The 21,224-nt window shown below is 41.3% G+C and overlaps 1 protein-coding gene and 1 long non-coding RNA gene across 2 annotated transcripts; one reads left to right on the top strand and one right to left on the bottom strand.

Annotated features, from left to right (window-relative positions):
• Positions 1-106: 106 nt before the first annotated feature.
• LOC141591699 (uncharacterized) lies at positions 107-1,871 on the bottom strand. The gene is made up of 2 exons (XR_012520973.1): positions 1,216-1,871; positions 107-1,017 (listed from the first exon to the last, which is right to left on the bottom strand). It is a non-coding gene; the product is annotated as an uncharacterized LOC141591699 (long non-coding RNA).
• A 15,824-nt stretch (positions 1,872-17,695) lies between these two features.
• Positions 17,696-21,038, top strand: LOC141591698 (growth-regulating factor 5-like). Its single transcript, XM_074412117.1, has 3 exons — positions 17,696-18,271; positions 19,526-19,985; positions 20,646-21,038. Exons 1-3 carry the CDS (start codon positions 18,049-18,051, stop codon positions 20,827-20,829), a joined length of 867 nt encoding a protein of 288 aa, XP_074268218.1. The 5' UTR covers positions 17,696-18,048; the 3' UTR covers positions 20,830-21,038.
• The last annotated feature ends 186 nt before the right edge of the window (positions 21,039-21,224 follow it).

The following is a 21,224-nucleotide window of genomic DNA, read 5'->3' as shown; positions in this document are numbered from 1 at the left end:
GTATGGTGTGTGGCCGGTGGCTGGCAGAGGGTCAGTATGGTACTATGGTGGTGTCGTGGTGGTTGAAAACTTAAACCTGGTTGTGGGTTGGGGTTTGTACTACGTAGGATGTAGTACACACTAGTTTTCATCAAAGGGTATCAAATGGAAAAAAATAGGTAAAAAGTACTATAATGAGTAAAAAATGTACTGCGAAAATAAATTACGTTTTTTTATTTCGTAGTATTTGATGTTTTTTAAGATCGTGTTTTTTTTTTTTTTGAATTATGTATGCGGTTTTTTTATATGTTGACTCATGTTTTCAATAAAGTTTATTTATTGCCAATAATTTTTTTTAATGCACACTATAAATTTAATTTACTTAACATATTTAAATTTAATTTTAAAAATGAAAAGAATAACTTAATTGTTGTATGTTATTAAATAATAATTGTAAAAGTAAGAGAGAGGTTTTGGTGGGGTAGTGAATGTGGTAAATGATTGAAAATGTTGGAAAGTGGAAAAATGATTATGTTGGTGACCCAGATCGTGACCTTCTGCTTGGGAGGGTGAAAGTGGGTCAAGATTAATAAGGTGCGATTAAGAGGAAAAATTTTGGTGACCCGATTAAGGTGACCTTCTGCTTGGGGATGGTCTTAGACCATCCCCAAGCAAGGTCACTGACTGGGTCGTGACCTTGTCGGGTCACGCTAATGACTCCTTAAACTAGGATTAACAACACGATTTTGGTGACCTTGAATAACTCAGGGGCAACCCATGACCCTGAGTAGAGAAATTGTTAGAAGTTGGTGACCTTACACGTGGCGTCTTTCTATTGGTTTACAACATTAAAAAATCAAAAAAATAAAAAAAGTACAAAAAAAAAAAGTGCAGCTTTCTCTGCTGTTCTGCTGCATACAGGCTATTGCCTTTCTTCCTTGCTTTTCTTTTCGCCAACTTCTTTATTGATCTCGCATCAATCTCGCAACAATGTAAGTCGATTTATTGATCTCGCATCAATCTCGCAACAATATAAGTCTGATTATTAATCATTAATCATCAATCTCGCAACAACTATGTAAATGTAACAAGAAAATTCCAACGAGATTTCCAGCGATTTAACAAAATTCCAACAAAATTCCCACAAGATTTCGATTATTAATTATGAATCAGAAAATAAATCAGAAAGCGGGATGAATGAAATCGATGAATGAAAACGATTTAACAAGAATTTACCTGCATATCAGAAATCGGGATGAATGAACTCGATGAAATCTCCAATCAGAAAACCAATCGAAATCAAACCCAAATCGAAATCAAACCCAAATCGAAATAAAACCCAAATTTATGAATGATATAGCAATGAATGACGATATGAATGAGATTTTTGGGTTTTTTTTTTTTTGGTTTAGAGTGTGTGGGATGAATGTGGATGGGTAGATAGTTGGTGGGATGAATGATGATATGAATGTGTGGATAGTGGATAGACATGATTTCTGATTTTGGTGTACGTTTTTTTTTTTCTTTTTTTTTTTTTTTGTAAAGAAATTGTAGTATTTGATGTTTTTTAAATTTATGGTGAGCATATTTGGCAAAACTTTCGTAACTTGAATTAGTTTAGAATGTATTTTTTTAGGGTGCTGATTTTCGCAGTACGCATTTTACTTATCGCAGTACATTATTGACAATTATACCCCTCTCATTTCCCAATCCATTTTCCCTCTCTAACTTATATCTAATTTCTCTCTCATTTCACCCTATCATTCTCTTATGATTTCAATGGATTTAGAAGTTGCAAACGATTGCAATCTCAGACCACTGATTTTTTTATAAAGCAAACAAATAGAACTTGTACACAGATGCAATTTGAAGTTGACAATCAAATTATAAAAGGCGTGTTCCCAACAAACAAGAAGGCATTTAATTGGTTATTTTTCCATTTACTCTCCGACCCACCACCACGTTAACCACCGCGATAAACAACCGTTCTACCGTTGACAACTACTATCACCATACACGTAAAAAATTACGGGTTTGTGCGGGTTGTGGGGAAGGACGAATTAGTTTCCGGGCTTCCCGCAAAAGGGGCTGGAAGTATGGTGTGTGGCCGGTGGCTGGCAGAGGGTCAGTATGGTACTATGGTGGTGTCGTGGTGGTTGAAAACTTAAACCTGGTTGTGGGTTGGGGTTTGTACTACGTAGGATGTAGTACACACTAGTTTTCATCAAAGGGTATCAAATGGAAAAAAATAGGTAAAAAGTACTATAATGAGTAAAAATGTCTTTGCGAAAATAAATTACGTTTTTTTATTTCGTAGTATTTGATGTTTTTTAAGATCGTGTTTTTTTTTTTTTGAATTATGTATGCGGTTTTTTTATATGTTGACTCATGTTTTCAATAAAGTTTATTTATTGCCAATAATTTTTTTTAATGCACACTATAAATTTAATTTACTTAACATATTTAAATTTAATTTTAAAAATGAAAAGAATAACTTAATTGTTGTATGTTATTAAATAATAATTGTAAAAGTAAGAGAGAGGTTTTGGTGGGGTAGTGAATGTGGTAAATGATTGAAAATGTTGGAAAGTGGAAAAATGATTATGTTGGTGACCCAGATCGTGACCTTCTGCTTGGGAGGGTGAAAGTGGGTCAAGATTAATAAGGTGCGATTAAGAGGAAAAATTTTGGTGACCCGATTAAGGTGACCTTCTGCTTGGGGATGGTCTAAGACATATCGGTCGTAAATTTGAAACAGGTTAAAAATTACTCTATACTGATAGATAAGATGAAAGTAGAGTATCTAGAGAGTAGTAATTTGTTTTGTCTTATATATCCATATAGTTAATATGGAGTAGTTGATATGTCGTAAGCTTGTGACATATATTCTCGTCATAAGGGAAAATTGTTGTAAATGTATACTCCGTAAATCATACTACTTCGTAAATTTTAGAGTAAGGCCTTGTTCTTTTGGACTTAATTTCACTCGATTCGATTGATTCAGCTTCATTGATTGATTGATTGTTCATTTCAATTGATTACTCAATTGATTGATTCACTCAATTGATTAAGTTGATTCAGATCGATTGATTGATTCGATTCATATTAGTTTATTTCAACATTACTATTATTATTCTTATTGATATCATTATCATTTTTATATTAATGTATTTACTATTGTTATTGTTCCGGGTATAATTCCAGAGCAAGTATCGTTACCACCCGTGGCTTGTAGAATAATGTCTTGGGTTAGACCCTCCGTGCTTCTATCGTCTCCCTCGGCCTCCCCTGCAACAATGAACGAGGCGAGGGCTTGGCTTTGTGCAAGCGTACCCACTCCGACGCCCAAGTCGGTGAACTTAGAGGTATAAGTTGTATGCTAATTGGCTAGGAATGTATTGTAGAGAGATAAGAGAGATGTTACCAGATGAATAGTGTATTTAGGTTTAGTTGTGAGATCCTTTCCTCAAAGAAGGTTTGAGGAGTATTTATAGGCTTTCACCTTTTGTCACGTAGTGGCCAAGTGGCCAAGTGGCTTATCAGGTGGAAAGACCGTTCTACCCTCGGCCGATGAACCTATGGCAGGCCGGCAGAGGGTCTTGGATATGAGTACGCGGGTATGTGTCCCGGCCGTCGAGGTTGTCGGCCGAGACGTCGGCTAGTTGGCCGATGGGATGCATCGGCTAGACGATACCCAAGTCGTTGACTTCTTTGTGGATATCTTTGACCTTGCTCGGTGTGTTGACTTTGGTCGGCGGTGCGAATATGCCCCATCAATTTGCCCCCAGCGTAGTCTATGCCGTGGTATGGGCTCCGATGTATCCGAGCATATATTCTCGCACAAACTTCCGCAAATTTCTGATCGGTGTCTTCTTGTGTACCGGCGTGGCTCTTGTTAGGCCGCACTATATACCATATCCCCCCTCCACATGGATGCGTAAAGGGTATCCGATGTGGAAAAGGAACATGACGCTGGCCGAGACCAGGGCCGAGAGTCGGGTTGACTTTGATTGCCCCGCCGGTGCTCCATGACTTGGTTGATCGGTAGCCGCGGAGAGTAGATACCAGAATTTGCTTGAAATGAACAAATCGCAGAGATGTGAATAGGCTTGTTGAAGACGCTTGGTCACTGTTGCATTGATTGACATTCAACTGTTGCGACGATTGACATTCCGCGGTTGCATGCTTGACACGTGTGTGTTCGCTGATTGGTTGACACTTCATGGGCTGTGCCCTGATTGGTCCTTCTTCATGGGCGTTTCTCTATAAATAGGGAAGTTATTCCGTGATTTTGGCCTCCATTTTATTTTCGAAAATTTTTCTCTAAAATCTTCATCTCTCCAAACTTTCAAGGGTTTTCTTCTTCTTGATCTTCGGAGTTTTTGACCCGGCGAGTGTTTTTCTTTAAGGTAAACAAGCGAACTTTTATTTTTTTCTTGTTAGTAATTTGTTGTGAACATGTCTTCTCGCTGATCTTTGGACCTAGTAAACTGCGTCTGGGGGCCCTAGGTCTCCTCTCCTGAAGTTGATCCTCAAATTCTTGAGGAATGGGAGGACTCGATTCTGTGGCGACTTTGGTGATGAAGTGGAAAGGTCCCGCCCTAGTGAGGGGAGACAGTACATCATGGATCACGGCTATGTCCGTAAGACCGCCTTGATCGTGCTTGGTCTCGTAAGCTTGCCCGTTGTTCCGGCGGGAAACTTTTCGAGGATCATTTTTTCTTGGGTAGGGGATACGAAATTGTTATCCCTAAGGAGGGTCAGTCAGATGTCTTTGCCCTCCGCCGGGTCAGTATCTTGGCGTGTACCTGCGGCATTTGGAGTTCGGGCTTCGGTTTCGCCGAACGGGTATGCGTTGTGGCCATAATTAGAGCCATGAACGTTCTTGTTGCCCAACCGCACCCGCTGGCCATGAGGACCATAATTAGTTTTGTCGGCTTTGTCTTTTTAAGGGAGAGGCTCCGACGGTGAATTTATTCCGCCGACTCCATCATCTCAAACCGTCACTCTCTGGCCGTGTTGGGTGGTACAGTGTACAAACGGAGCAGGGTTATGTCTCTGCTGACAAACCTTCTTCTTGCAAGGGCTGGCAAGGTCAGTGGGTGTATGTCAAAGTGCCGAATGACTATCCGCGCCGTTCCTTCCAAAGACCGGGTTAATCTGCGGTGTGAGACTAGGGCGGAGCATGACAGATGGGTCACTCGTAAGCATCTTAAAATGGACGCTAGCAGGGTCCCTCTTACGGAGGATGAGAGACTGGCAATGAGGCTCTTTGAGGTGGACAAGCGTGGGATGCCGAAGAGATGGATTCCCCCAACGCAGATCATTCTTCTTCGGGATGAGCCGCTCTGCTATGTCGGCCTCATACCGGCCCTAGCACGGGGTGAGTGGGGTCGGTGTGAGGCCCTCCGCCGCTCTCAATGTTTCCTGATTTTCGAACTTCGATTCATTTCTTCTACTTGACTTTTGCTTTGTTTCTTTCGTAGACCACTTTGGACCGGAACTACCTGAGGATCTTCTTCGGAGAATGGGGCTACACAAAGATAAAACCGTTGCTAATTTGCATCCCAAGGCTCCAGCCCATGACCGCAGGATGTCGTCGAATGATCTTATGGAGCAGCGGCTAAAGGTCTTGGGCAAGGAGGAGGCGCGAGCGAGGGTTGTTACCGGTGTGGTGCGTCGGACGCGGAAAGCAGCGCCGGTTTCAGCTCCCGTCCCCTCCCCTAAGAAGGTGGAGGTTGTTGAAATTCCTGATGAGGGGGACTCTGATGCGGAGGGACCTCCTCTTATCTGTAGGAGGAAAAGGACAGCTTCTACCGCGGGCAAGGAAGTGCCTCCTCCGGCCAAGAAGCCCAAGCATGGTACCTATCCGGCTTGTGGCGTTGGGCGGCAGGCGGTGGGATCCTCTGCACAGGTTGGTGATCAATGCACCACCGTCAACCCTTCATCTCGGACGGCTTTCGTCTCCCCGACCCACAAAGCTAGTGGCCAAATTGCCACCGTCGTCCCTTCATCCCAGAAGGCTTCCGTCTCCGAGCTTATAGAGGAGGGCACGAAGCTTATTAGGGAGCTGGCGAGGTGGAACGTGGCTACCGCCGCTCGTCTCGGGGAGCAAGAGAAGGCCGTGGCTCTGGCCGTTCATGAGCGTAATGCCACAAAGCGGTGGTCGCATCGGCGAGCCGGATCTCCTCAACGAGCGAGAGGCTTAGGGGAGAAGCGAGAAGGCGCTCTCGGCAGAGAAAACTCAGGGGAGGACGCCGAAAAGGAGGTCCTTCCGAGAGGGCTAAAGCCGAGGCTGCGCCACGAAGGCCGCGAAGGCTGCGGAGGAAATGTGAGCTTGCTCGGGCGCGCCGACCTCTACCTCAGCAGAGGAACGAGTCCCGGACCTATTTAAGGCTCAAAGCGGAGGTGGTTCGGGGCGAGATGCCATCATCAAGCAAAAGGAGGCGGACATCGAGATGCCGCAAACCGACCGCTTCCCAAGTCCGTGCGCCGAGTTCCGGATTTGGCCGAAGATCTTTGCTAGGGAAGTTATCGGGGAGATTTTCCTCTTGATGGTTCCTTCCGTGGGGCGGGTTCGACGTCGCTTGATGACAAGCTCCGAGCTAAGGTGGATGCCGCGGCGGAGAAGGCCAAGGAGGCGGTGAAGGCGAAGATGGAGAGGAGGCGGCGCGGAGAAAGCGCTCTTCTTGAGAGGGCTAGAGTAGCCAAGGAAGAAGCCGAAAGGATGAGGGCGGTGAGGATGCCGAGGCCAAGGCCGAGGCCGCTAGAAAAGCTTTTGGGTTGCCCGCCGAAGAAGACGCGGCTTGATGAGAACAAGTTTCTGCAGATCTGTTTCAGCTCTCCTCACATGCTACCATGTCGCTTGATGAGAACAAGTTTACAGCAGTCCTTGACTTTCCGGGGTCAATTACTCGACCCTTCCTCTCCGCTATCTCTCGGTTCCTCGAACATAATGCTAGTTTTTTTGCCTCTTTTTTGTACAGCCTTGGTAGATTATATTTCGGCTTATCCCTGTGGGGACGCCGTCGTCGTATTCTTTTCACTTGTAATTCTTGTAACTTATCTTCTAATAATAGTTCGTTTCTTTCGCCTTCGGCCTGGCCGAGGTCTTTATCTCATCTTTGTCGAGTTCTCCGTCTTCCTAATTGAGCGCTCTTTTTCGTTTCCGTCTTGACCTGGCCGGGGCCGTCTTAAAGTGTGTATCTCGATTTGTGTCTCAATGCTTCCAAGACACTTTTGCTTTTGCGAACGTAGTGTGCGACGGCCGTTCTTGTCGTGGTATCCGCCTTACGAGGGTGGTTGCCGCTCTTATCGGTGCGACGAGTGTGAGTGGCGCTAGTTTCTTGATGGAGACCGCCGCTCTTGTCGGTATGACGGTGTGAGCCAGCGTCATTTCTCGATAGCGTGTTACGTGGCGTCTACCACTTGGGTACTGCGACGGCATCAAACCTCTTGGGGGGGCTAAAGTGGCGTCTACTACTTGGGTGTAGCTGCGACAGCGCTAGTTTCTTGATGGAGGCTGCCGCTCTTGTCGGTATGACGGTGTGAGCGCGTACATTTCTCGATAGCGTGTTACGTGGCGTCTACCACTTGGAGTGACTGCGACGGCATCGAACCTCTTGGGGTGCTGCCCGTGGCGTCTACTACTGGGGTGACTGCGACGGCGCTAGTTTCTTGATGGAGGCTATTTGCCGCTCTTGTCGGTATGACAGTGTGAGCGGCGTACGTTTCTCGATAGCGTGTTACGTGGCGTCTACCACTTGGAGGATGCGGCGGCATCAAACCTCTTGGGGTGGCTGCAGTGGCGTCTACTACTTGGGGTGGCTGCGACGGCGCTAGTTTCTTGATGGAGACTGCCGCTCTTGTCGGTATGACAGTGTGGCGCGTCTGTTTCTCGATAGCGTGTTACGTGGCGTCTACCACTTGGGTGGCTGCGACGGCATCAAACCTCTTGGGGTGAGCTCGCCGTGGCGTCTACTACTGGGGTGCTGCGACGGCGCTAGTTTCTTGATGGAGATCGCCGCTCTTGTCGGTATGACAGTGTGTGGCGGCGTGTTTCTCGATAGCGTGTTACGTGGCGTCTACCACTTGGAGTGACTGCGACGGCATCAAACCTCTTGGGGTGACTGCCGTGGCGTCTACTACTTAGGGTGACTGCGACGGCGCTAGTTTCTTGATAGAGATCGCCGCTCTTGTCGGTATGACGGTGTGTGTGAGGCGTCATTTCTTGATAGATAAGCGATGGCAAAGTCGCTTTGATGAAAGGCTTGGATGGTTTTTTTTTTTTTTTTTTTTTTTTTTTTTTTTTTTTTTTTTTTACTAGGTAAAAAGAAAAACATGCGTCGGGGTGTCCACAGCTATTTCGGACACCTCCGCAGCTACATAAATTTTACGAGATTACCAATGCCCTAACGGCTCATCACAGGCACATCCCCCCAATCAGCCACTAGTCGTATCCATGAGGTCGCCCCCCTGTTGTAAGGACGGGCTTTTTCCTTTTTCGGACTTCTTCGCCTCTTTGAGGGATTGCATGTTGCAACCTCGGGCGGCTATCTGGACGTTGACCACCTCATCCTTCTCGTCTTTGGAGACGAGCTTATGCGCTTCCCCCCGGTCCGAGACATACATCGCGTTAGGGCCGGATGGACATTCTGCGTCGGCCTCGCTCGGGGTGACTCGGCCTATGAGAACGTTGTAGGCGGACGAGCCGTCAATGACGATGAACTCAGCTAGGATGTTTTTAGCCGCGTTCTTTTCGCCGAACGTCACCGGGAGTCTAATTGATCCCGGCACAGCCGCCCAGCCACGAAGTCGTATAGGGGTTGGTGCGGGGCTTAAGTCCTTGATCTTCGTGCCAAGGCCGAGAAAGCACTCCCTAAACATGATATTCGTGTATGCACTCGTGTCAATCGGGCACCTCTTGACCAGGTGGTTGGATATGTCCAAATTGACTACAAGCGGGTGTGTGGGGCGATGACCCCTTCGTAGTCCTTTCTTCCGATAGTCATATCGGGGATGCTTGCAGAGGGGATCCTTGAGTTGGGCACAAAGTTGATGGCCTGGTATAGCTCGTTTAGGTGCCGCTTGTGCCCATGAGCGGACCCTCCGTTTTCGTTGCCCCCGATGACAACATGAATCACGCCAATTCGCTCGAAGACGGACTTCCTATCTGAACCGCCGGCGTCAGTCTTTTGGCCTTTTGCAACGTACTTGCCGAGGCTTCCTTCCGGATCGCTCCTCATGGCATTCTTCGGATGGCGGCGTCGTTGGTTAAATGGCCGGGTGTGGCCGTGGTACTCAAGATCGCTCGCTCGTGTCACCGTCACTTTTTGGCTTGGGGGTCTCTCCCACTTCGGCCCTCGTTTTGCTCGGGCGAAGACTTCGGCTACCGATGCGATGAGAGGGGTTTTTTCACTATACCGCCTCCGGTGGTACGTTCTGAATTCCACCCGGCGCCCGCCGAGTCTTATTCCGGTCGGATCGTCCGACCGTGATCGTTATTCTCGCGGCGTCTTCCTTCGGACCGCGAGCCGTTGTTGTCGCGGCGTCCTTCGTCCCGGGTCTGGTGTCCCGCTGTGACTCTTCTTTTCGGAGTGCTCGGCTTCGCGGGGATCTTCCCAGGTTTTGTGGTAGTCTTCCACCTTGATGGCCTGGTCGGCCAACTTTCTGGCGGCGTCCAGGCCTAGGCCTCCGCTCTTGATGAGCTCGTTCTTTAAGGCTCCCCGTGGGAGGCCCTTCATCAGTGCGAAGGCTGCCAGCTCGGGATTAATTTCTCGAATCTCTGGACTTTTCCATCGAACCTCTTCACATAGCTCAGGAGAGACTCGCCCCCTCGTCTCGATAGTCAGGAGGTCAGATGTCTCTACGGCCCTTCTCTTGTTGCAGGAGTATTGGGCTAGGAAAGCGCCCTTCAGGTCGGCGTAATAATACACCGAGCCGTCAGGAAGTCCTTTGTACCAGCTCTGAGCCATCCCATGCAAAGTTGTTGGGAAAATTCGGCACTGACCTCATCGGGTCGCTCCCATACCGACATGTAAGACTCGAAAGCCTCGGCGTGGTCGATTGGATCACCATCTCCCTTATACGACAGAGGTGGTAGCTTGAGCTTGTTCGGCACCGGGACTTCTAAGACGTAGGCGTTGAGGGGGCCGCCTAACCATGTGTCGAACGACACGCGGCGATCGGCTTCTTGCGTCCCTAACTCGGCTCCTTCCTCCGTGACGGGAGGGGCTCCTTCTTCGACTCGGGCTTCTTCTCCAACTCGCCGAGTCGGACTCCTCTCAGCTTCTTCGGGGTGAGCCTCGTTCGTGTGGCGGGGACGCTGTCCTCCCGTGAGTGCGGGAAGGACTTAGGTCTACCGCGCCCACTTTGGGCTCCCCTGCGTCTTGACCGGGTCGGCTTCTCCTAGTGCTCCGTTCAAATTTCTCGGAGTCATATTTTGGGCCCTGGTCTCCCGGACAGTTTCCGCCGCTCTTGTCGACGTGACAGTGTGAGCGGGCGTATTACTAATTAGGTCTAGGAGCATCTTCAGCCTTGCTACGTCAACCACATGTCCCATGATGGTGACCTGGTTGTTTGGCGGCGGCGTGTCGGGTATTGATGGCATCCCGAACTCCGGTTGGATTACACCGCCGGTGGAGGGTCACACGACTCGAGAATTGTTGAAAGTATCATCTTGGTAAAATGCGGTTTCGATTTGCCATTCGATCGCATCTTGTTGTTTCGACATTTTCTTAGCTTTTTGGGTGGGTTTTTGTTTTGTGTTTTTTGTTTGGGAATGAATGTGACTAGCTTCTAGTGTCTTTCCCCACAGACGGCGCCAATTGTTCCGGGTATAATTCCAGAGCAAGTATCGTTACCACCCGTGGCTTGTAGAATAATGTCTTGGGTTAGACCCTCCGTGCTTCTATCGTCTCCCTCGGCCTCCCCCCGCAACAATGAACGAACCGAGGGCTTGGCTTTGTGCAAGCGCACCCACTCCGACGCCCAAGTCGGTGAACTTAGAGGTATAAGTTGTATGCTAATTGGCTAGGAATGTATTGTAGAGAGATAAGAGAGATGTTACCAGATGAATAGTGTATTTAGGTTTAGTTGTGAGATCCTTTCCTCAAAGAAGGTTTGAGGAGTATTTATAGGCTTTCACCTTTTGTCACGTAGTGGCCAAGTGGCCAAGTGGCTTATCAGGTGGAAAGACCGTTCTACCCTCGGCCGATGAACCTATGGCGGCCTACGAGAGGGTCTTGGATATGAGTACGCGGGTATGTGTCCGGCCGTCGGGTTGTCGGTGCCGAGACGTGGCTAGTTGGCCGATGGGATGCATCGGCTAGACAGTCCAAGTCGTTGACTTGCTGTGGATATCTTTGACCTTGCTCAGTGTGTTGACTTTGGTCAGCGGTGCAGAATATGCCCCATCAGTTATTATTATTATATTTATTATATTACTATTATATTTATTAACAATTAATTCGTATTGTTTATATTATTATATTTATATTTAATACATTTATTATTATTATTATTATTATTATTATCATTATTATTATTATATTATATTATATTTATTATTTTATTAATATATTTATTATTATTATTATTATTCATAACATATTTAATATTAATATCATATTTAATATTATTATATTTATAAGTTATTATTTAATATTTATTATTTTATTAATATACTCATTATTATTAATATTATTAATCACATATTTATTATTATTATTATTATTATATTTGATATTATTATGTTAATAAGTTATTATATTAGACCTATTATTATTATTATTATTATTATTATTATTATTATTATTTTTTATTTTTTAGTTATTTTTATTAATATATTATATTATTATTAATAATGTTATCATTTATATTACTAATATATTATTATTATTACTATATTTATTATTATATTAATATTTTGTTTTTTTTATATATCTTATTAGATTATTATTATTATTATTATTATTATTATTATTAAATATTTATTATTATTATTGGTATTATTTTTATTATAATATTTATTTATTATTATTATTATTATTATTATTATTATTATTATTATTATTATTATTATTATTATTATTATTATTATTATTATTATTATTATTATTATTATTTCGATTTCGATTCGAATCGATTGATTGATTGATTACTCTATTAAGTTGATTGATTTAGTTGATTTGACTCCATTAAGTCCCGATTCGATTAATTGAGACAATTTCAAAAGAACAGGCCTAAGCTTAGGTGTTATCTATAAGAGCAATGGTAATAGTGGTTCTTCCATTTAAAAACTACTCTTCATTCGGTGATATGTTTACACTTCCTTTATTTCCTCTTCACAAAATAAAGAAAGTGTAAACATTTCACTGAACAGAAGGAGTACAGTTCTCTTAATTTTAAGAATTCAGTTCTAAAATATGAAGTTGGCTTGAGGACCAATAAACATGACTTTAAAATTGTGAATACCAATTACGTATTTAATATTTTCCATTTAAAAACTTTATAAAAATGTCATTTGAATAAAAGTTATTAAACATTGGAATTAAGGAAATGTAACATAACAAAAGAAGAACTCTATACTCCCTCCTATTCACAATAAACCTCCCATTTCATTTTTGCACAAATATTAAGGAAACACACTACCCTACCATATAATTAAATTTGGACCACACAAATACACTACCCCACCATACAATTAAATTTGGATCACACAAACATTTACCAAAAAAAGAAATAGAGAAGTTATTGTGAATAGACGGAAAAGGAAATAGGGAAGTTTATTGTGAATAGGAGGGAGTATAAAGTTTTTCCATTGTTATTGTTATAAAACGGTTATCCTATTTAATTTTCAAAAATAAATTTTGCTAATTCTAAATTTCTAACTTTTAAAGAAGTTATTTATGCTATTATATTATATTTTTAAAATGATATACGGAGTAGTACTTTATTAATGATGAAAAAGGATGGAACAAAGAGTTATTATATTGACCGAAGGAATCTTAACAAATCAGTTAAGAATTCAAGATAAAGATATATAGTGAAAATAGATAACAAGTTTAAATTTTCTTTCCCCCAAAATTGTAATTATTATCGTGACTCATTTGACTTACAAAAACTAGTTATAATATTTCGTCGTTAAAATGATCACATAAGGCTCTCTGAAACCATCAAATGAATACTCCGTCGAAAATCAAAATGAGGTGTATTGTAAATCTGTAATGTCACATTCATAGACTCATACTTAGCTTGTCAGATGAACAAGTCTAGTAATAACAAGATTATATAAGAGCTTTTTGAGACTTGTGACGTTAAAATAACGTTATTCCTCTTTTATGTACATGAATTACTCTTTCACGAACTTTTTACCTTAAAATTTCCTAGTACTACCCTTTTGAAAACAATTTTTTCTCTCTTTTCCCACCTAAATAGGGCTTTTCACTCAGTGGTCTGGACCAAAGATCGACCGACCTAGGACCATTTGTCGGACAGCACCGGACAAAATTTGTTTGGTCCGGTCCACGGTCCACCTATTTACTCTACTTTGGTCTTCGGTCCGGTCCTGGACCAACCCGAATAGACCGCGGACCGGACCATGGACCAAAGTTATGTAATAAAAGAATTTTTAAATTTGTAATATTATTGATTTTATTTTCTACTTTGTTTACATGTTTTATAAGATGTGTAATTATGTAGCTAAATCTTGTACGGAAATAATGTTGTTTATTTTGATCATTACGAACTTCTCGAGTTCTAGTTTTATATGCTAAAATATGTCAATCACAATAATATTTGGTCCACTTTGTTCCATTTGGTCTGGTCCGGTCCGGTCCACGTGTTTTTTTGGTCCGGTCCGGACCAATATTAATATGGTCCAGTCCTCGGTCCACCTCTTAACCCTTATTTGGTCTTCGGTCCGGAGAGTTTGGTCCGGTCCGGTCCGGTCCCGGACCAATGAACACCCCTACACCTAAACTCTAATAAAAAAAATCCAAAATTCTCCAATTATAATTCCTAATTCTCTTATTCAACAAGTAATTACCCTTATCTATTGATTTGACTACATATCGTCTGAACGGCTAGTAAACACAATGGTAGTGGTTATTAATTACTTCCTCCATTCAACTCCACTCTACCACTTTGCTTTTTCACGTTCGCCAACGCGTGTTTTACGCGGTAAATATCGTTAGCTACTTATTTGCAAAAATTATAAAAGTTAGATATTTTTAATGTACTCGTAAAGACGAATCAAACAAGATCCTGCATGAATATATTTTCACTTATATATTGTGAGAAAATCGAGATTGAATTTGTATTTGTGAATAGTGTAAAAAATATAAATAGGTAGAATGGAGTTGAATGGAGGAAGTATTTCGTTAATCACTAAGACTAAAGTGAACATTTAATCAATTAACTAATTATAATAGTCTCAAAAGTCAAAACTTAACAAATTGATGCATAATGTAGTGGCGTAATGCTGCAAACTATTGTAAATTAGTACGGGTGATTCCAGGGCCGTCTCTAGGATTTTAGTGGCCCTATGCGAGATTGTAAAATGGGCCCCGGGTTACCACAAAGTCAAAGATAAATGCAGTGGATAAAAAGTTAAAAACTACGGTGGGCCCTGTAGCTAGAAAACTTAACAAAAATTGCTTAAATGGGGAGTCGAACGCGGGTCTACGCTGCATAATTTGGTTGAATTACCACTGCGCCATGTACGTGCATACTGCTTATATATAAAACGTCAAATATTTAACTTCTTATTGCAACTGAAACGGGCCCCAAAATCTGGAGGCCCTGTGCGCCCGAGCGGGCTGTACACCCATCCGAGCCGGGCCTGGGTGATTCGGGAGTATAATTTATGCGGAATATATGTACGAGCGGTCTCGGGAGTGGCGGATGGTTGCACAACATTCAAAGTGAGGCAACGATGACAGGGTGTGGCAGATGGTTGCTGGCGGTGGCGGATGGCTGATGTTCAGCAGTGGAGGGAGTCAACTAGCGGTGGTGGACACCCTAATTGTTGGGGTTTATTTTCCAAGTTGAATTTGGGGGGAAAGTAGGGTAAATGAGTGAATTGGTAGAAATATAAGAGATAAAAGCGTAATTTGTGTCAATAAAAGAGTAATTTGTGTCCATGAATGAGCATCACCCTAAAATAAAACTATAGGAGTATCTCGTGATTAGATTTTTCACACTTACTCTATACATCGGCTTATACATAGGTTTCCAAAAGGATTGTAGCCATCACTATTCACTAACCACTGTAAACTTGTACTTCGTAAATTGTAACTATCCGTCTATCTCCAAATAAGGTCATCGACTGGGATAATCATGCACTTGAATATAAATAAATTAAAATTCTCCCTTGTAAACTTATACTTCGTAAATTGTAACTATCCGTCTATCTCCAAATAAGGTCATCGACTGGGTCGTGACTTTGTTAGGTCACCTTAATGATACCTTAAATTAAGATTAACTGGATGATTTTGGTGACCTTTGAGTACTCAGGGTCAATCGGTGACCCTTCAGTTGAGTTGGTGACCTTGTTGGTGAACCGGTAGGTGGTACTTTTCCAATGATTGGAAACAAAAAAAAAGACAACCGTCAAAACAAGGGGAAGGCTGTCTTTGCTTGAGTATGGTGACCCGGTAGGTGACACTCTCTCATTAGCTAGAAAGTGGAAAATAATTGGGTTGCTGACCTAGGTCGTAACCTTCTGCTTGGGAGCGTGAAAGTGAGTCAAAATAATTAAGATGTGATTAAGAGGAAAAATATTGATGACCCGATTAACTCGACCTTCTGCTTGAGGATGGTCTAATAGGTCAAATATCACTTACATAGTCACTTGTAGATGGTAATTAGGTCAGTCGGGGTAGATTTTGGGTCAAGTTAAGCACTTAAGCCAGATTGGGTCAACCAACCTTTTCGGGTCGGGTTCGGTCGTTATCAGGTCAGGTCATTTCAAGTCAAATGATGTGTCGGGTTAGGATCAGGTCAATATCGAGTCTAGTTACCTTTTCACAATACTTCAATTTTTAACCATTAAATTTAGTTTTTAACCAATACGAAATATTTAATTTAATTACTTTATTATTAAGTCAAACTTGTCAATCTAAACACAAAATTACTTTCATTGATTAATATTATCCTTGATAATTATCGGGTCATAAATTTAATTGGGCCAAAATCGGGTCAGGTTAATATCGGGTGGGATTTGGGTCGGGTTCGGGTCACTGATCATCTGATCATAGGGTCATGTCGGCTTTTTGGATTGCAATATTCTCAGGTTTTGGGTCGGATTTACTCGGCTTCGGGTCGAGTCAGAATTGTCAGCTCTACAGTCATATGAGTATATACGACAAAATGAAGAGGGCTGCATAGAAAGTCATAAATGACTTGTCTTTATCAACCCATGTGAGTGATATTTAATCCGTCACAAGTTTGTGACGAATATGGCTGTTACAAACAAGAATTTGTGATAAATTAATTTTTCCGTCATATACGGAGTATAAAAGTTTCTATTTTTCTTTTAGATTACAATTAGGCCACGTTTAACTTAATTCAATTCGGCTCAGCTTATTTCATCTCAGCTAAGTTCAGTTTACTCCAACTTTTTTAAGATTACTCCACCTTCATTCAGCTCAAAAGAACATGGTGTTAATTTATCTTAAGATGAATACGTTTCTCTTAATACTCATACAAGAAAGAGGGTTTAATAGTCATTTAAAATATACAATTATCTGTAAACAAAAATGTAAATAACTTAATGTAACGACCCTAAAAGGAAAAACGTAAATTATCAATAGAAACGATAAGTATAACACAAATTCTCATAAGCTTGTGACGTGACACAAAGAGGCAAGTAAAAGTGGCAAGTGGGCGTGCAAGTAGACCTGGCAAAACGGGTTGGGTTCAGGTCAGGTTAATACGAGTCGGCTCAGCTCGGGTTTGTCACATTATCGGGTTAGTTCGGGTCAGGTCGCCTCCTTTCGGATTGTTTCGGGTATATTTTTCGGGTCAAGCGGGTCGGGTTGTTTTAGGGTAAATTATTTTTGGGTCAATGATTAAGAGAAAAAAAGGCATTTCAAAGCTTTTGGGGTCGATTAAAGTTATGTTTTGTCGGGTCATTTTCGGCTTGGGTGGTTTCAGATCGGCTCATTCCAGGTCGGGTCTGTTATGGCTCCATGAAAGCTCGGGTCATTTTCGGGTCGAGTTGGACAATTCGAGTTTCGGATGTCATTCGGGTGCGGCGGTTCGGGTCGAATTCGGGTCTTGAGTTAGCCTTTTTCGAGTCAGGTCAATTGGGTCGGGTTGATTTTTGCCAGATCTAAGTGCAAATGGGAGAAGGTTGTGAGAGGTTACAAGCTTGTGACTGTCACAATAAAGACGGACCTTAAGTACTTCCTCCATTCAACTCCACTTTAACAATTTTATTTTTGTACACTATTCACAAGTGAGTATTCAATTTCAATTTTCTCTCGATATGTGAGTGAAAATATATTCATGAACGATCTTGTTTGATTCGTGTTTATAAATACATTAAAAATATCTAACTTTTATAATTTTTACAAATAATTAGGTAATGATATTTAACACGTAAAACACGATTTGACAAACGTGAAAAAAGAAAGTAGTCGAGTGGGGTTGAATGGAGGAACTATAAACTTATGTTAGTGCTATAAAACGTGTTGGCTTGGTAGTCCAAAGGATAGAGCCATCAGCCATATGTAGATGCTACTCATGCTAGTAATTTAAGTAGAGAGGGTGTTGTTTTTCATGTACCAAGTAAAAACAGAAAGAACAACAAAAAGTCATCAAACATTACAGGTTACAGCTAGCAGTAAAAAAAAAAATTCAACTCTTTCAACTCTTTTCCATTGTCTTATCATTTCATTTACAGCTACTCTATACCTTGATTCTTCAAATCAAATACCAAATCATAATCTCTGCAAAAACCCTAAAAAACCCATCATCTTTTTGACCTTTATATTCTGCTTTTAACTAGAATCTTTTTTTGTGGGTAAAAACACAGTTAAAATTTTCCCAAAACTCAAAAAAAAAATGATAGCTGAAAGAAATAACAACAGGTGCAGTAACAATCAACAACAATGTCAATATCCTTTTACTGCAAATCAATGGCAAGAATTAGAAAATCAAGTGCTTACTTTTAGATATTTAATGTCTGGTGTTCCTGTTCCTCCTGGTCTTATGTCTACTGTCATTACTTCTTCTTCTTCTTCCTCTTCTTGTTCTAGGTTGTTTCCTCTGCAGCAGTCACTACCATGTATGCTCTTGCTACCTGCCTTTTTAGTTTTTTTTCGTGTTTATTTCCGCTTTTTAAGTCGTTTTCATACGTTTGTTCAAATTATATTGGATGGCTTGACCTATGTTATTTTTGGTGATTACTCCCACTTTTCAAGTGAAGTTGTTTTTATACGTTTGTTCAAATTACGTGCGAGGAATTTCGAACAAACGAATGAAAATGAATTGTAAGGAAGGTGTAGTTATAAAAATTAGTGGATGTCTTGACCTATGTTACTATTATATTGGTAAAGGGTTATTTTAGCTTGTTTTAGTGGTTACTGTTTACCCCCGCTTTTCAAGTCATTTTCATGTTTGTTCAAATTACGTGAGAGGAATTTCGAACAAACGAATGAAAATGAACTGTAAAGAGGGTATAATTGAGAAAAATTAGTGGATGGCTTCACCTATGTTACTACTAGTCATCTAATCCCCTTTTTAAGTCGTTTTCATACATTTGTTTAAATTTTTTTATACGTTTGTTCAAATTATGTTGTGTTTGATTTATACTCGTAACTTTAACATAAGCTTAGGTTTGTTTCATACAACCTTGTGACCTTACTATTAGAGTGAGCCTTTAAGGCATAATTGTTCAATGTTGTGTCTGAAATTAGGTTTTTTGTGTTGAATCAACATTGAATAAAGATGCACACATTTGACTCATCTACCATGTCTGATTGAATTCATTGACAATTAATGTTTGAATTACTTATTATGTGAAAATATTGAAACACAAAAACTCCGGAGAGACTGTCTCTCAATAACGTTATTGGGAGACCTCTCTCATGAGACCTACTGATATTGAAATTTGTGTCATTTTCATTGATTGGTATCCTTGTTAGTACTACTCCCTCTGTCCTGGTTATTTGTTGTTCTTTTCCATTTTTGGGGGTCTCAGTCAATTGTTATCATTTCTATTTTAAGAATGCATTTGATGAACAATTTGGTTATTCACACTCAATTTGGTCCACTTGTCATTTAGTTATTGGCCATCTCCTCTTTTCTTGGTCTTTGTGCCAAAACCAAATGACAACAATTGACCGGAACAGAGGGAGTATATGTTATACTCATCTTAGTCATTTTAACCTCGCTTAAAATAGAAAAGGTAAACAATTGACCAGTACGTGGTAAATATCAAATTATGAAGACTTTCTCTAATCAGTCACCTTTACTCTATTTTAAGGTCTATATTGCCATCATAAATCTATTAATGACCAGCAAATTGTGTATGTGGCAGTTGGATTGGGTTGTTTTCAGGTAGGATACGGATATGGGCGAAAACACGACCCAGAGCCAGGACGGTGCAAAAGAACAGACGGTAAAAAATGGCGATGCGCAAAAGAAGCACACCCTGATTCTAAGTACTGTGAAAGACATATGAACAGAGGCAAAGGGAAATCTAAGAAGCAAATTGATGCCTCAAATAATACTGCAATTCCGAAACCAGTAACTAATATTTACCCTAACACAGCAACAACAATGAAATCATCTTCATGTTTACCTTATCCTACCATTTCTTACAGTTCTGAAACTCAATCTACTACTTACCCTAACAAATTCCAACCTAATACTACTGCTACTACTTTTTACCCTTTTCTGCCTTCTCAATCCTCAGCTACTGTTAGTTTGTCGGATCGCGATGATGTTACCAGTAGTAGTTCTCTCTGGCTTGATCAGCATAATGCAAAAGAAATCAGGTTTGATTCTTAGTTACTTTTTATGTTGGATGAATAAACTAAGCATCTCTCTCGATCATTTGTTTACCTTTGTACAAAGTGAGTAGTTCTTAGGTTCGAGGAGATAAGGTTAGATTTTTCAGTTTTCAGTAATTTCACCCCGCTGAAGTTGAAAAAATCCGAAGTTTTTAGTTAAATTTTCGAGCTTTTTTCAAATTTGCCTTGTGAAATTACTCGTTTGCCCTCGCTGAAATTTTTCGCCTGCCCCTAATGGGGAATCCTAGCTCCGCTACTAAATAGAGTCACGACGTAAATGAAAATAGTAGTGTGTTATGCTGAAAAACATGCACCACCGGCTGTCGACTTATAATATCATGAAAACGGGGTAAGGTTTGCGAACATCTACATCGACTACATCTCTCTTAGGACGCGCTGCTTTAGTGGGAAGTATAAAGTATACTGTGCATGGTGTTATTTGTTGAGGCTACAACTCTGCACATCTTATGCAGCGCAGCATTGGTCAGCGACCTCTCGCAGGACACCTACCTGAATACGTTGTTTTCCGTATGTTTTGCATGAGATGTTTGTATACATGTAACCGTCTCATCTCGTTTATTATGCGATGTCATTATCGATTTCAATGACAAGTATTGACGAGTTTAGGCTGCGTATACTTTGCAGATACTCGAATCAGATAAAAGGAAGAGAAAACGAAAGAATGATGGGTTCAGAAGCTTTAGAGGAAGAAAAGCTGGGAACTGACCAAGAACATGACTCCCAGAAGTTTTATCATCATTTCTTGGGTGATTGGCCCATGAAATCCAAGACCTCCTATGATATGGGATTATTCTCAAGAAGTAATTAAGTTAATCTACAATCGCCAATAATGGTTTTTTGTTGTCAGTTTAAGCCTACTGTTAATCTGAAGTCTGGTTTGTTTTAACCATGCATGTAGACACTTAACTCCAAATTTTCTGTTATCGTATGGTGAAATTGGTTAATTAGTCCATTTGCGGTATGGCAAAGTACATACTGATCGAAATCGACACTTGCTCAAACAGATTATGTGCAAAATGTCCATATCCGACCTTTTTTGGTTGAAATGTCCTCCATGTTTGGCAACTCGATCTGGTGAGTCGATATTTTTGGAGATGTAAAAATCTTTTCGTAAGTAGCCAATATCTTTTAAGTTTTAACTAGTATTCCCAGTCAGTAGTAGCCAATATCTTTTTGTAATACGAGTACAAACAAGAAACACTT

The sequence above is a fragment of the Silene latifolia genome, chromosome 7 (genome assembly GCF_048544455.1).
Source record: "Silene latifolia isolate original U9 population chromosome 7, ASM4854445v1, whole genome shotgun sequence".
Lineage (NCBI taxonomy): Eukaryota > Viridiplantae > Streptophyta > Magnoliopsida > Caryophyllales > Caryophyllaceae > Silene > Silene latifolia.
The sequence above is the reverse complement of the archived record's forward strand: the minus strand, read 5'-3'. Positions and strand labels throughout refer to the sequence as shown.

Bases quoted from the DNA above. Each gene is read 5' to 3' on its own strand.
- LOC141591698 (XM_074412117.1), top strand. From the start codon at position 18,049: ATGATAGCTGAAAGAAATAACAACAGGTGCAGTAACAATCAACAACAA. The intron at 18,272-19,525 runs GTATGCTCTTGC...TGTATGTGGCAG, and splicing joins TCTGCAGCAGTCACTACCAT to TTGGATTGGGTTGTTTTCAG. The intron at 19,986-20,645 runs GTTTGATTCTTA...TATACTTTGCAG, and splicing joins CATAATGCAAAAGAAATCAG to ATACTCGAATCAGATAAAAG.